This window comes from Chelonoidis abingdonii, chromosome 10, assembly GCF_003597395.2.
Source record: "Chelonoidis abingdonii isolate Lonesome George chromosome 10, CheloAbing_2.0, whole genome shotgun sequence".
NCBI lineage: Eukaryota > Metazoa > Chordata > Testudines > Testudinidae > Chelonoidis > Chelonoidis abingdonii.
This window is the reverse complement of record NC_133778.1, coordinates 64337592-64350733: the sequence shown is the minus strand read 5'-3', so window position 1 is coordinate 64350733 and position 13142 is coordinate 64337592. Positions and strand designations below refer to the sequence as shown.

Here is a 13142-nt window from a genome sequence, read left to right as displayed (position 1 = left end):
GTCGACTTAATTATGTAGTATAGACTTGCTCTAAAGTCACACAGTGATTAAAGCAGAAAGCTAACCATAGAAGAACTATTTACATAAGCATTACTCCAGCCACAATAATCTGTATTACCTATCTATGTATTTGTATGCCCTTCCTGCGCATTACTGGTAGTATCTTATCAAACATATCCAAATAGATGACAGGTGTCTCCCCATAGTGGGGGGAGGCACAATCTAAAGGGGAGGACATGTGACCAGCCCATGTGTCTCCCCTGCCCAATGACACCTCCTCTGCTGCTCCCAGCCCTGGGCTACCACGCTGTTCCCGCCCCATGTTGCCTGCGGGGGTGGGGGATACTCGGTCCTTCTCTTCCTGCACCTCCCCCACCCCCTGGAACATTCAGCTGCTCTCCCTGGCAGCCAGGCAGTGAGCGGGATGGAGCCACTTCTGCTTCCCTGCCTGGGAGACAGCGGTGGCCCACTCTCTGCCCAGGCTTGGCTGCCAGTGGGAGGAGGGGAGCTCTGGCTCACTCGGTCCCTGTCCCTGCAGCAGGGCCCAGGTGGGGGGCAGCCTGCTGCTGCCCCAGTTCCTGCCATGTTTTTGGCTTGCTCGGCCCCTGTCCCCAGCAGCTGGAGCAGCAGTAGGATGCCCCCATCCTGGGCTCTGCTTGTGAGATAGGGACTGAGTGAGCTGGAGCGCCCGCATCCCAGCAGCCAAGCCCGGGCAGGGAGTGGGCTGCCACTGCCTCCTAGACAGGCTCTCTCAGGAAGAAGTGGCTGCATCCAATTCCCTGCCTGGCTGCCAAAGAGAGCGGCCAAATGTACCAGGAGGAAGGGGCGAGTGCAGGGAGAGAAGGACAGAGCCCCTCTTCCTCCACACCCCTGCCAGCAAGTCAGTGGGTGGGGCGGGGGGACCACTTGACCACCATCCACCGTGTCATCTCTGAACATTGCAGGAATTAATGTTATCTGGCCTATGGAGAGAGCAGACTGCAGGTAGAATGTCAGATCTGCATCTACCTTGCCTGCACATAATCATTTTTTTTGAGCTTCCTACATTACCTTCATTCCAGCACTGCTGTGTGCTAACAGTGGAAAGAAATGCTATCTTACACATGGGGGCTTCTGCACAAGACAGAAGACTGACGACCAGTATTGTCAACCTCAAGACATCAAAAATCATGAGTAAGACCCTCAAACAATCAGATTAGCCCACAGTGGGAGATGGCAGCCGATTTCTTAATTAAGGGCAGCCTCCCCTCTCCTTGCAGATAGACTGTAAGGAAATGGTGACCCTCTTGCTGGTTTCAGTCCCATTGATAGCAATAGGGGATTGTGGCCATTTTGAGTAAGGGAAGATTCATGAGTTACAGCCTTTCATCATGTTTTCATTAGACAGGTGAAAAAAAACCCAACTCCTCTGTCCCAAAAGCATAAGAGTTGTAATAAAATTGCAAGAGTTAGCAATACAGTTGGGCACGTTAGGCAATGTTGAGCAAAACCCAGTGAGCAGCACATAGATCAACTGGGTACTGTGAAGAATCATTTCTTCTTATACAAGAACAAGGGTCCATCTATGGAAATTAATTTAAAAATAATAAAAGAAAATTTGGAATACAATACAAAATTGACCGGTGGAACTCATTGCCACTAGATATTTGTAAGGCAAAGAGCTTAATAAGCTCTCCCAAAAGATTAGACATTCATGTGAATAATAATAATAAAATCTACTGCTACACTAATTAGAATAAAAGATATGAGAGCTATCAACCTTCATACTGCAGACAACCATCTGTGGTTAGGAAGAATCTTCCCTTATAGATATATTATTGCATAATTATCCATGTTGGGTATTTCAGACCTTCGTGAGAGGATCCTGGACTAGATGGACAATTGTTCTGATATAATATGACAGTTCTTGTGTACCATCTTTTTTATGGTCTCACTTTATGGGCACTGAAATATTCTCTTTCCACTCCTATTCCCTCTGTGGTACTACAACTCTAATAAAGGGAGTTAATAAACATTGTGTATATTCTAAAGATAATATTGAAAACTGCAAAATTGCATATGCATTTTATAATTGGTGTGGAAAAAGGGGGAGATCTAATCGTCTTGGACCCCCTCTCACTCTCTTTCCTCCCTTTGATGGTAAGCAGCAAATTTTAATTAGTTTCATTTCCATGATTCAGTCATGCATATGTAATCTTTGTTCACACTTTTATAAAGTAAAATTAAGTGAAAAAAATTGGGTAACAATAGAAAGCTTGTCTGAGCAGAACAAATTTGAATTATCAAACATAAGGAAAGATGACTAGGGCTATAGGGCTTGAAGATCTGAAAGGTTTGAGGTGGTTTCTCTGAAACAGGACTGCATAAATAATCCATTGAAACAGGTGCTGATTATCTAGTTATTGGCATCTTTTATTCATTATGTACCTGGGCTGCCTAGGTGTAGAGATAACTACTGAATATGAAGACGCTGCTTAATAATATTTTTCTAATGCTCCTATTTTATCTTGAGATAAAATGTGACCTGAACTTGTCTAGTTAATAAAAATTACTGTTTGAACCCACTTTTCTTGGATTTAGTTTTAGAACAGCTCATCATACGGAACTTTACATGATTACAGCTGCTAAAGTTATTCTGCCATTTTGGGAAAAACAACTTGCATCATACTGTGAAGTTCTCCAAACCCATACAGCCCCCCTAAATCAAAGGGCCCAGGGATTATTTCAGGAGCCTTTAGTATCCTGGTGTGAAACTAAAACTAAAGAGTGTATTAAATTCAGTCCCTCTGGGATGAGGCAGGGAAGAGGGAAATACTGTCTAATCCCTGCCAATCATGATTATTGGAAGGAATGAGTGTGATTAGGATCCCTATCTGTATTATTTTTATCTAGCAGGGGGAAAAAATGGCAATGTAAAGAGATACTATTGATCTGTTTGTGCCCAGAGTTTGACTTACTTTAAAACTTGTTAGACCACCCTTTACATTCTAAATAGGGATTTTATAAACTCATCACCAGTAATTTATTTATTTACACTAAGAAAACTATTTGTTCATATAGGGCTGCAATCAAAATATTGGGCTGGCTCCTCAGCTAGCATAAATCAAGCCAGTCCCATTGAAGTCAATGAAATTATACCAGAAGGGAGGCTTAGGCCCACTTTATTTTGCTCTGCTGCATCACAACCACCCAGGAGGAATGTGCTGATAAAAAGGAACGTAAAAGCAGAGCAACAAAGGAGGTTAAAATCAGTGTAGAGCAAAAGCCTGAATCCTGCTCAGAGGGAAGCTAGTGAATGAATCTTCTCTCTCCAGTGAGCACCTCCCACACCAACCCCACCTTTGTTTGTCTCCTGGCTGGTAGGTACAGGGCAAAAGCCTATTACAGCAGCAGGTATCTGATTTCAGGAAGTGGAGGCTGCTTGTTTTGAAAGGCTGTTGCACTTTTTTCCTCCTACCCACCTGACTGCTGGTTAGTGACCACATCCTGTCTCTGACTCAGCCACAGGTTAATGTTAAACGAGAGCAGCTGCACAAACTCCTATGTCATCCCCAAGTTTGCGGTAGTGGAAGCCTGGGTGCAAGCTGTGCTCTGCAAGGCAGCAGATAACAGAAGTGGATGGAAGAGGTACAGCCCTGCAGGTCATTGTCTGGAGTGTTTGAGAAAATAGAACTGATTTCAGGAGAGAAGAAAGAATGAAAGGAAATTTGTTTCATCTATCATAAGAAAAGGGGAATGCATGCTGAGAACCCTCTCTCCTCCCCACCACGCCTGTGCTGGATTATTGACACAGTCTCTGGAACTAACAAACCAGCTTTGATTCAGGTCAGGTGTGGCTTGTAGAGTCCCTTTCACTGTAGCCTGCTTGTACCAGCTTGTGAATGTGAAGGGAGAAAGAGGGATCTATTTACTGCTTTACTTTGAAGATTGGAGGGAGTTAGTAAACAGTCTCTCCCCCCACCCCCACTTTTCCTTGTATTTTCCTGGAGTTGGTCATGGCGCAGCAAAGTGGCCAGGCAAATTGCTCTCATGTGATTGATCACAGTCATGTCCCAGAGTTCGAGGTTGCGCTGTGGATCAAGATCACTCTTGCCTTCATCTACATCTTTATCTTTGTCGCAGGGATCCTGGGCAACAGTATCACCATCCAGACCACCAAAGTGCTGCAGAGGAAAGGCTATCTGCAGAAAGAGGTCACTGACCATATGGTGAGCTTGGCCTGTTCTGACTTGCTGGTCATCCTGCTGGGGATGCCTGTGGAGTTCTTCAGCATTATCTGGAGCCCCTTCTCCACCCCAAACGGCAACGTGGCCTGCAAGCTGTACTGCTTCCTCTTCGAGGCCTGCAGCTATGCCACCATACTGCACGTGGCCACCCTCAGCTTCGAGAGGTACATTGCCATCTGCCACCCCTTCAAGTTCAAGGCTGCCTCTGGACCCCATAAGGCCAAGATACTCATTGCTTTTGTGTGGGTCATCTCCATCCTGGTGGCCCTGCCCCTGCTTTTTGCAATGGGCACTGAATACCCCCTAGAAATTGTCCAGGGTCACCGAGGGGTGACTGCCTGTATCACACCTACCTCCAGACACAACTGGGCTAACCTGAAGCACAATGTCACTATATGTACAAACCTTGCTTCCAAGTGGACTGTCTTCCAGTCCAGCATCTTCAGCGCTTTCATTGTGTACATTGTGGTGCTGACATCGGTGGCCTTCATGTGCCGCAGCATGATGAAAACTCTGATGATCCTCAAGAATGGGACTGTGATGGTTAAGGGGGTACAAAGTCACCAGGAGCAGTATCTACGGAAAAATGAGAGCATGGAGGGCAAGAACTCCAGGAAACAAACCATCCTCTTCCTAGGTAAGGGCATGTTTTATTTGTAGGTATCTCTCTCACCCTGCCAAGGCCCAAATGTGTATTGAAGTATGGGATGCAGGTCCAAAATGACGGAGACCTCAGAATTTAAGAAAATTATTCATACAGCTAAATAAATCACTCGATTTCCTTACTTTTGTGGTTCTTCATTCTTTTTGAATATAACTTTAACAGTTAAAGTGATGGGACCCCAAGCTGGTGTGGAATGTGGGACTGAAAATGAATAGTGTCTCAAATGGCACAACTGAGGGCCATGCCCAGATAAACAGTTCTCATACCATCTGCAACCCTTGGCTTTCTACGCAAAGGCCAAGGCTGGGTGTTTTCATTCCAGGTTTTCTTTTTCTTTTTAAAAGGGACCCTTTACATTTTAAGTAATATATTTAAAAAAAAACTGATTCCTTGGGCTGTGTCTTTTTAACATTCTACCACGTTAAAGCAATGGGGAGGAAGGGAGGTCACTAAGTAAAATCCAATTTACTTTTTGTATTTATGCTGCCTGGTTACACTCTGCGTTTCTTTCCTTATGGACAAGTGAAGCTGGCTTCCACCGTGGTATACTGTGTTAGTCTGGTAGGCAGGGCAGTGGGATAGTGACTTGGTGTCAAACTCTTCTCTTGCTGCCATTTTTTCCCCTTAAATTCCTGAATATGTGGCTGTTGCAAAAATGTGTTTTCTCACAAGATCTAAATCTCAGCCAATTCTGATACATGTCCTGCTACCTGTGCTGAACTTTGTCAATTGTTGCTATATTTAAGTTGAATGTTGATTGACTGAAACTAGGCTGGAGAGTTCATTTGGTCTCACAGGTTGCTGTTGCTCTGGTTTGTTTGCTTTTTTTTCCTCCGGTCTTATCTGAAGGCCCATAACCTTGGAATTACATCTGATTCTGATCTCTCTCGCCACATTTGTCAGACTAGGACTAATCAAGTTGTCATTTCACCAACTTGAAATCTTTCCAGGCTGTGATCCATGGAGCCTCCACCTCCAGTTGAGGGTCTTAGAGGTGCTCTTAATCATGTCCTGCTTGAATTACAGCAAAATCCTGGTTTTGCTGGCTTGCTTAATACAATAGTGGCTATGGTAAATGAACAAGCTAGTGGACAAAGTAGGATTTCAGTGCAGCTTTTTGGTACTCTGATATCTGAGGAATGGGGTTGATGCAAATAGGCTTTTCCACTTAGAAAACCTTGCAAAGATTAACACTGAATGTCCTATATTCTCCTAGCTAGCCATAGTCTCGCTGTTATCCACAGCCCACCAAGCCTTTTTTAGAGGTCTACGGAGTAGGGGGAAAGAAATGGATAACCAGGAATTCTAGCTATAGTGAAAGGAGACCCAGTCTCTCTCTGGCCCCTTCAGCATTATGTCTGGGTCAGAATTGCAGACCCAATTAAAAAGGTCTAACCTAACTCCTTTAATTACATCTCAGTAACCAGATTAAAAGTATTAGATAACAGATGTGGCTAAATACATGCATGAAGTGTTCTGCAAGATTCAAATGTGAGAAATTAAGCTTCAGGCTACATGCTTTATTTTGTCAAAACACTTGTCTGGTCCTTGTCTCTAAAACGCATTTTTTGAGAAGAAACACTCAGGTTACTGTGGTTCTCTAATGATACTGCAAAATATTTTGGGATCATTTGGAATGAAGGCACTGTATAAATGTGATACAGCGCCACTGAAATGTACGTTTTATCTGAACTGCCTTCTGGGATGGAAGGCAATGACTAATGCACGGAGCAAGGGTGAGAGAAGGTATTGCTGTCTTTGTTACAGTGGGACCTTTCAGATATCTGTGGAACTTGCTCCCCTCACCAATTGTCCACATTTACATTTAAGTCCAGTTTAAGGCCCCTATCCTGCAATAAGCTCTATGTGGGTGCAGAGGGGAAACTAAATTACTGTGGCTTTTCTTGCCATTTATCCCCTGTCACTCTGTTTGGAGTGGCTTACAACCTTGAGTGCTAACCTCAGGGCAGACACTCCAAACGGGTGATATGTTCTATTATTAGATTTCACCAACTCAGTAACAAGTTTGTCCTCCTAAAGTGCTGTAACAGCCTTACCATGGAGTTGCAGACAGTCCCACTGGACACTCCAGTCTATCTTGCCATCCAGGCAAGCTGGATTTAGCAATGGTTCATTGGTATACACCAAAGATCACACACTATTCAGGTTGCTGCCAGTCCCAAGAGACCAGTCACTCACCCCCATGTCAAATTGTACCTCTGATCTCACACCGAAGACAACACGTAGCCAATGCTTAATTCTAAGGATTAAGAAAAGAAATGAGAACTTTATTTCAGGTTAAAACAGGCAAACATTATATACACAAATCAGTTAGTCTGTAGTCCCAAAAGATGAGAGTTGTAGTAATCTGTCAGCACTGAATGTCTTTTAGGGCTAATCTAGGTTGACCCTGGGGATCTCTGCTTCTGTTTCATAGCTATAGCCCTCTGAGAGTCTCAACAGCAAAAGATGAAAAATTTTCTCATCAGCTATTTTTATTTCCTTCTTTCAGAATTCAAACTGCTGGATTTGAGCTTTTTTTGTATGGAGCCTTTTCATGCTTGTTAAGGGGCAATTTACAAAGTCTTTGTATTGTAATGTCCCACAATGGCCCATTTAGTTTTGGTAGCCTTGATGAACAGGAGACAATCCCTGCTGAGAGGGCTTATGGTTTCATAGCAAACACTTTTTTTTATAGATATTCTAAGCGTGATTAATGCATGCAGCAATTTACAAGCATTTCATAAAGTCTAAACACTAAACCCATGGTTATAAGTTCAATATCCATCTAAACCATGCTGATACACACGTGAAACAGACAGTATTCCAGCAATGAATTTGTCAGTGCTTGGCTGAGGCGTAAAACCTTGTTAAGAGCTGGCCCCTGGTTTGCCAGCCTCACAGTCCCTACCTCTACTTAATTTTTCCATTGACTGTCCAGTTGGAAATGGGTCAGGACCAATGCTAAAAGCTAAATGAAAGCAGTTGGCTGGTGCTTAATATGAAAGGAATTTGCCACTGGTATCTAACATTTTCTGTGTGTGACCAGCTTGCTGCCGATGTTGGAAAATGCTTTCATGAATTTCCTGAAATGATTTCTATGATGTATTTCAAATGGCTCTTAAAAATATGAGTCTCACTAATTAACTTGGGTTAGGAAATAAATTAATGAACTGAAGAGGAAAAAATCATGGCCTGCATCCATAAGGATAATACGATGCAATTTAATATGCGGATTTCATAAGAATTATGCTTGAAGGCAGTTTTAACCAAGAAGAAACAAACATATAAATTGTTTACAAGTTGCTGAATTTAAATATGTTGATTTAGCAGCGCTCTTTGTATTTCATTTAACAGATGGGTCAAATTAAAACAAATATTTGCTCATTTCCAACATATTTCACATTTAATGTGAAATGTAAATGACAGCGTATAGCAAGATGTCTTTGAGCATCTAACAGCAATAAAAACAATCTAGCATTTTCTTTCTTTAGTTGTTAAAAGTGATGATAACTTCTGCGAAACTGAAATTCATAAATCTACCAAAGATGAGAAGAATGTAAGTAGAAAAACACAGAAGTAGAAACGGATGCGTTTTTTTTTTTTTTTTTTTAGTGCCATATTATTATGCCATGTGTGGCAATAATGAAAACAAATTGGGAATGCTGACAGTGAGAAAGTATTTCCTGTATCACTTCAGAATCTAGTAGATAATTTGCAGGAAGGAATCAAGATGCAGATGGGAATGGACAGTCATAGCCTAGAGAGAGCATGTGTTTGAGGGAGAATACAAAGGTAGATACTACTGAAATATGTACAGAACCAAATTCTTCTGTTACTATAACTGAGAGCAGAAATTTGGTTCATATTGTCATGATGCTTGTCAGATTTTCAGTCTGATAGTCTATAAGAGGGGATGGCAAACTACGGCCTGCAGGCTGGATTTGGCCCATCAGGGCTTTCAATCTGGCCCATGGGATTGCCAGCCCCGTGGCGCAGCGGGGCTAAGGCAGGCTCCCTGCCTGCCCTGGCCCCACGCCTCTCCCAGAAGTGGCCGGCACCATGTCCCTGCGGCCTCTGGGGGAGATGAAGGGGGGGCAGAGGGCTCCATGTGCTGCCCTTGCCTGCAGGCGCTGTCCCCACAGCTCCCATTGGCTAGGAATGGGGAACCGCGCCCAATGGGAGCTTTGGGGGTTGTACCACAGGCAAGGGCAAGGCACAGCAGAACCGCCTGCCCCACCCCACCCCCAGGAGCCACTGTTGGACATGCTGGCCACTTCCAGGAGCAGCATGGGACCAGGGAAGGAAGGGAGCCTGCCTTAGCCCGGCTGTATGCTGCTGCCACCCCAGAACTGCTCGAGGTAAGCAGGGGCTGGAGCCCACACCCCAACCCCCTGCCCTGAGCCCCCTAGCCCTCTTCCTTGACCCCCCCAAGCCCCCTCCTGCATGGTGCACCTCGCCCTGCACTCCTCCAATCCCCTGCCCTGAGCCCCATCCTGCACGCTGCACCTCCCCCTGTACACTAATCTCTTGCCCTGAGCCCCATCCTGCACAGTGCACCCCTTCCCACACCCTGCACTCCCCCCCGCACCCCAACACCCTACCGCAGTCCTACATTCATGTCCCTGCATACAATATCCCCACCCAGGGCCGGCACAACCATTTGGGCGACCTAGGTGGTGACTTAGGGCACTAGGATTTGGGGGGCAGCATTTTCTTCGGCAGCGACCGCGGCGGCCAGATCTTCGACCGCCCCAGTCGCCACCGGCATTTAGGTGGAGGGAGCTGGGGCAGGGGAATGCGGGGAGGGACACCTGCAGCAAGTAAGGGGGGGGCAGGACGCGAGGGAACTCTCCGCCCCAGATCACCCCTGCCCCGCTTCCTCCCTGAGCACGCTGTGGCTGCTTCACTTCTCCCGCCTCCCAGGCTTGCAGCACCTAAGCTGATTGGCTCCGCAAGCCTGGGAGGTGGGAGAAGTGAAGCAGCAACGGCATGCTTGGGGTGGAGGTAGAGCAGGGGTGAGCTGGGGCCCCTCAGAGCGGAGGGTGGGGGGTAAGGAGCTGCTGCAGGGGGGGTGCCTCAGGGCAGAGGGGGGAGAGCTGCCGCGCAGGGGGAGGGGGCGCCTCAGGGTGGGGATTTAGGGATAGGGGAGGGCTCAAGGTGGAAGTTTCGCCTAGGGCGTGAAAATTCCTTGCACCAGCCCTGTCCCCACCCAGATGTGGCCTTCAGGCCAAAAAGTTTCCCCAGCCCTGTCTGTAATATCCTCACATGATGGTCCGGATTCTGGACTGTGACTGACGAACACGTGATGCAGCTCTGGTGGTAGATGGTGTAAAGTTGGATTTAAACCACTTTTGCCTTCCCCAGTTCTTGTGGTGCTGGGCTAGTCTGAACCCTAGGCCTTCAGATTGCTTTAATTTACTCCAAGATCTAAAGGGGCTGCTCAGGCATTTGGAAATTGCTGGGGTGCCAGGATATCTGGCCACACTCCTCTTCCTCCAGACCCAAGAACTAGGCTGGCAGTCTGGATTGGAGAGGTGTGGGAGCCACAACAGCAATTTTGGGCACATAGTCCTGGTGGAATCCTTTGATATCTGGACAAGCTGGATTTACGGTAGCTTTACACCAGTGGAGCTGTGTGAAGTTGCCCCAGTGTGTCGGGGGATTGACTTGTAACTGTTAAGTGGCACAGTGCTGTTCCTTTCATATGTCACGGTGGATATAAGTGCTGTAGTACCTCACTGCTTACACAGCTCAACTTAAGTGTTTTGCACTTCAGATACGCACACTTTGAGGTTTTTTGCAAGCAACTTTTTTTGTCCTCGCCTGTGTGTGTGTTAATCACTTGGAAACTGAATCTTATCTTCTTAGTCATATGAGGAAACTCCATTTCGTCCATGGGACTACTTGTGTGAGTAAAGCGAGTAGAATTTGATTTGATATTGTGTGGGCTTTGCTTAAATAACTCATAATTGAGCCTGCTTCCTTGTTCACTGCAAACATCGCTATAAAGTCCATCTCTATTGAATAGTTATCTTGGTCCTGGTGTTATGAGCAGTGAGGAAATCTAGCTATTGCCTGTCAATGTCATTCTGTATGTACCGCTTGTGCAGTATTTTATGTTTAAACTTCTGCTGTAGATGAAGCAAGAAGTTAGTTAGTTACATGTTCAGACCTGTGCCCAGGAAAAGTGCTGGACTGGTAGAACAAGAATAAATGGAGGATAAACCTAGGCAACAGCAGTGCAAGCTTCCCCACAACACTCAGTCCATCTGCGATCAGGTGGGATTGACCCTAAAGGTGGGGCTGTAGCTTGTTCAGCTCCGGGCCTTTCTGCCAAAAGCTAAATGATGATAAAAGACCCAGCTAGGTGCCAAAGGTGGTTTTGCACTGCATGGACATGTCTGGGCATTTATTGTACACTTGTCAGTATAGACTCTTATCTTTCTCTATCCTGAAAATGTTGAGCTCTGTGGTTATCATAACCTCTCTTCTGCTGTGGAAAGGAGTATCAAAGTGATGGTCCAGCTGATGGGAAATCTGTATCCCCTGCTTGAAGCATGAAGCAGCTATGTAGCTTCTCAGGGTATGTCTACACTGAGTTAGCTGGCATGGGCCAGCAACAGGTGTCTGGCTTGGGCTAAGGGGCTATTTAATTGCAGGGTAGATATTCAGGCTCTATCTGGAATCTGAGCTCTAGGATCCTATGAGGTGAGAGAGTCACAGAACCCTGACTTTAGCCCACACTTAAACATTTATACTGCATTTAAACAGCCCTGCAGACTGAGTCCCCGTGAGCCCAAGTCAGCTGGCATAGTTGAGCAGCAGGTGTCTAATTGCAGTGTAGACCTACAACTGGGAGCAGCAGCTACTGAGGGTTTGGCTGGAGTAGGGGCTGCAGCTCCTTCTCTGTCTCTCTCCCCGACTGTAAAAGGATCTGTGCAAACGCAGGTCTACTGACCCTGATCCTCTCCCAACACACAGGATACAGTGCCCCTGGTATGCCAGCAGCTCAGCTGTCTCCCTGCTATTGTAGAAGAACCATAATGTCAAATATCTCACGGGCTCTTTAACAAGCAGGAATAGGAACTTTTCATTACAAGCTTGTTGTAGCTTCTTCATTAAAAGTTGTTACAATCTGGTGGTGTTTTTAGGGTTAATTTGGCACAGTGCTGATGTTACGTGCATTAGGCAAATATGGAGAGGTGTCTCCACCAAGGAGTTTACAATGTACCAGATTTAGTGTTCCGCCACAAGATAGAGTTCATTTTGATCTTATTTGTATTCCATTAGCACCAGGATTGTGCGATATGCTGTATAGGATATGATAGTCCCTTCCCCAAAGAGCTTACAGTCCATATACACAAGACAGGGAAAGAGGTGGGAGAAGAAACAGGCACTGAGAGCTGGGGCAACTTATCAAATGTCACCCAGATCAGTGGCAGAGCCAGGAATTAATTGAACCCAAGTCTCCTGAATATCACACCAGTGTGCTATCTACTGGAAAACACTGCCTCTTTGATACCTATTGTGTCACCACTTAGTATTGACTTTTACAATAGGCGCCTAACCCCACTGTACTATTTAGAATAATCGCAAAACATAGTGCTGTCAATGTTCACTACTCATTAGCTTGGCAGCTGTTAATCTATTTTAATTCTACACAATGCCAGTTTTAAATGAACAGGCATGCAATCTGACCTAAACAGTCAATTAAAGCTAAATATAACTAGTGACCAATGCTAGCACTTCTCTTTAAATCAGAAATTAAAAAAAAAAGTCTCCCAAAACTGAAGAAGAGCACCTGATGTTCCCCCCCCCCCCCATTATGAACAATCTAGTGTTGGCAGATTAATGTGTAGCTCAAAATAAAGATATCGTATATAGAAATAGCCTTTCAAAAGATCACCAAGGAAATATATTTTGTAAGGCACTTGGCAAATGGATTTTGAGGAGAACAGATTACTTCAAGTACTCTGCCAAAAATATGTGGTTGTCATCTAGAGATGACTCAGGGGCTGCAAAACTTGACAATGGTAGGACTCCTGTTACAGGAAAATGAGACATTTCCTCATAGGCTGGAAATTGTCTGCTTCTTTTCCTTACAGAAAAAGGGACAGCTTGGAGACGAACAAAAATTGAAAGAACAGCATGGTTGATTAGTTTCCAGACTATAACTTCACCCCATGTACTTAAATCCAGTTCCACTGACTCCCTTTGGTACATTTCTTTAATCATGTATCAGAGGGGTA

At 45.2% G+C, this 13142-nt stretch overlaps 1 protein-coding gene across 1 annotated transcript in view; it reads left to right on the top strand.

Annotated features, from left to right (window-relative positions):
* Positions 1–3467: 3467 nt before the first annotated feature.
* Positions 3468–13142, top strand: part of GPR39 (G protein-coupled receptor 39) — a 135056-nt gene continuing 125381 nt past the window's right edge. The window contains exon 1 of the mRNA XM_032783757.2: positions 3468–4863. Within this exon, the coding sequence (XP_032639648.1) occupies positions 3996–4863 (868 nt within the window). The 5' untranslated portion in view covers positions 3468–3995. The remainder of the gene's footprint in view (positions 4864–13142) is intronic.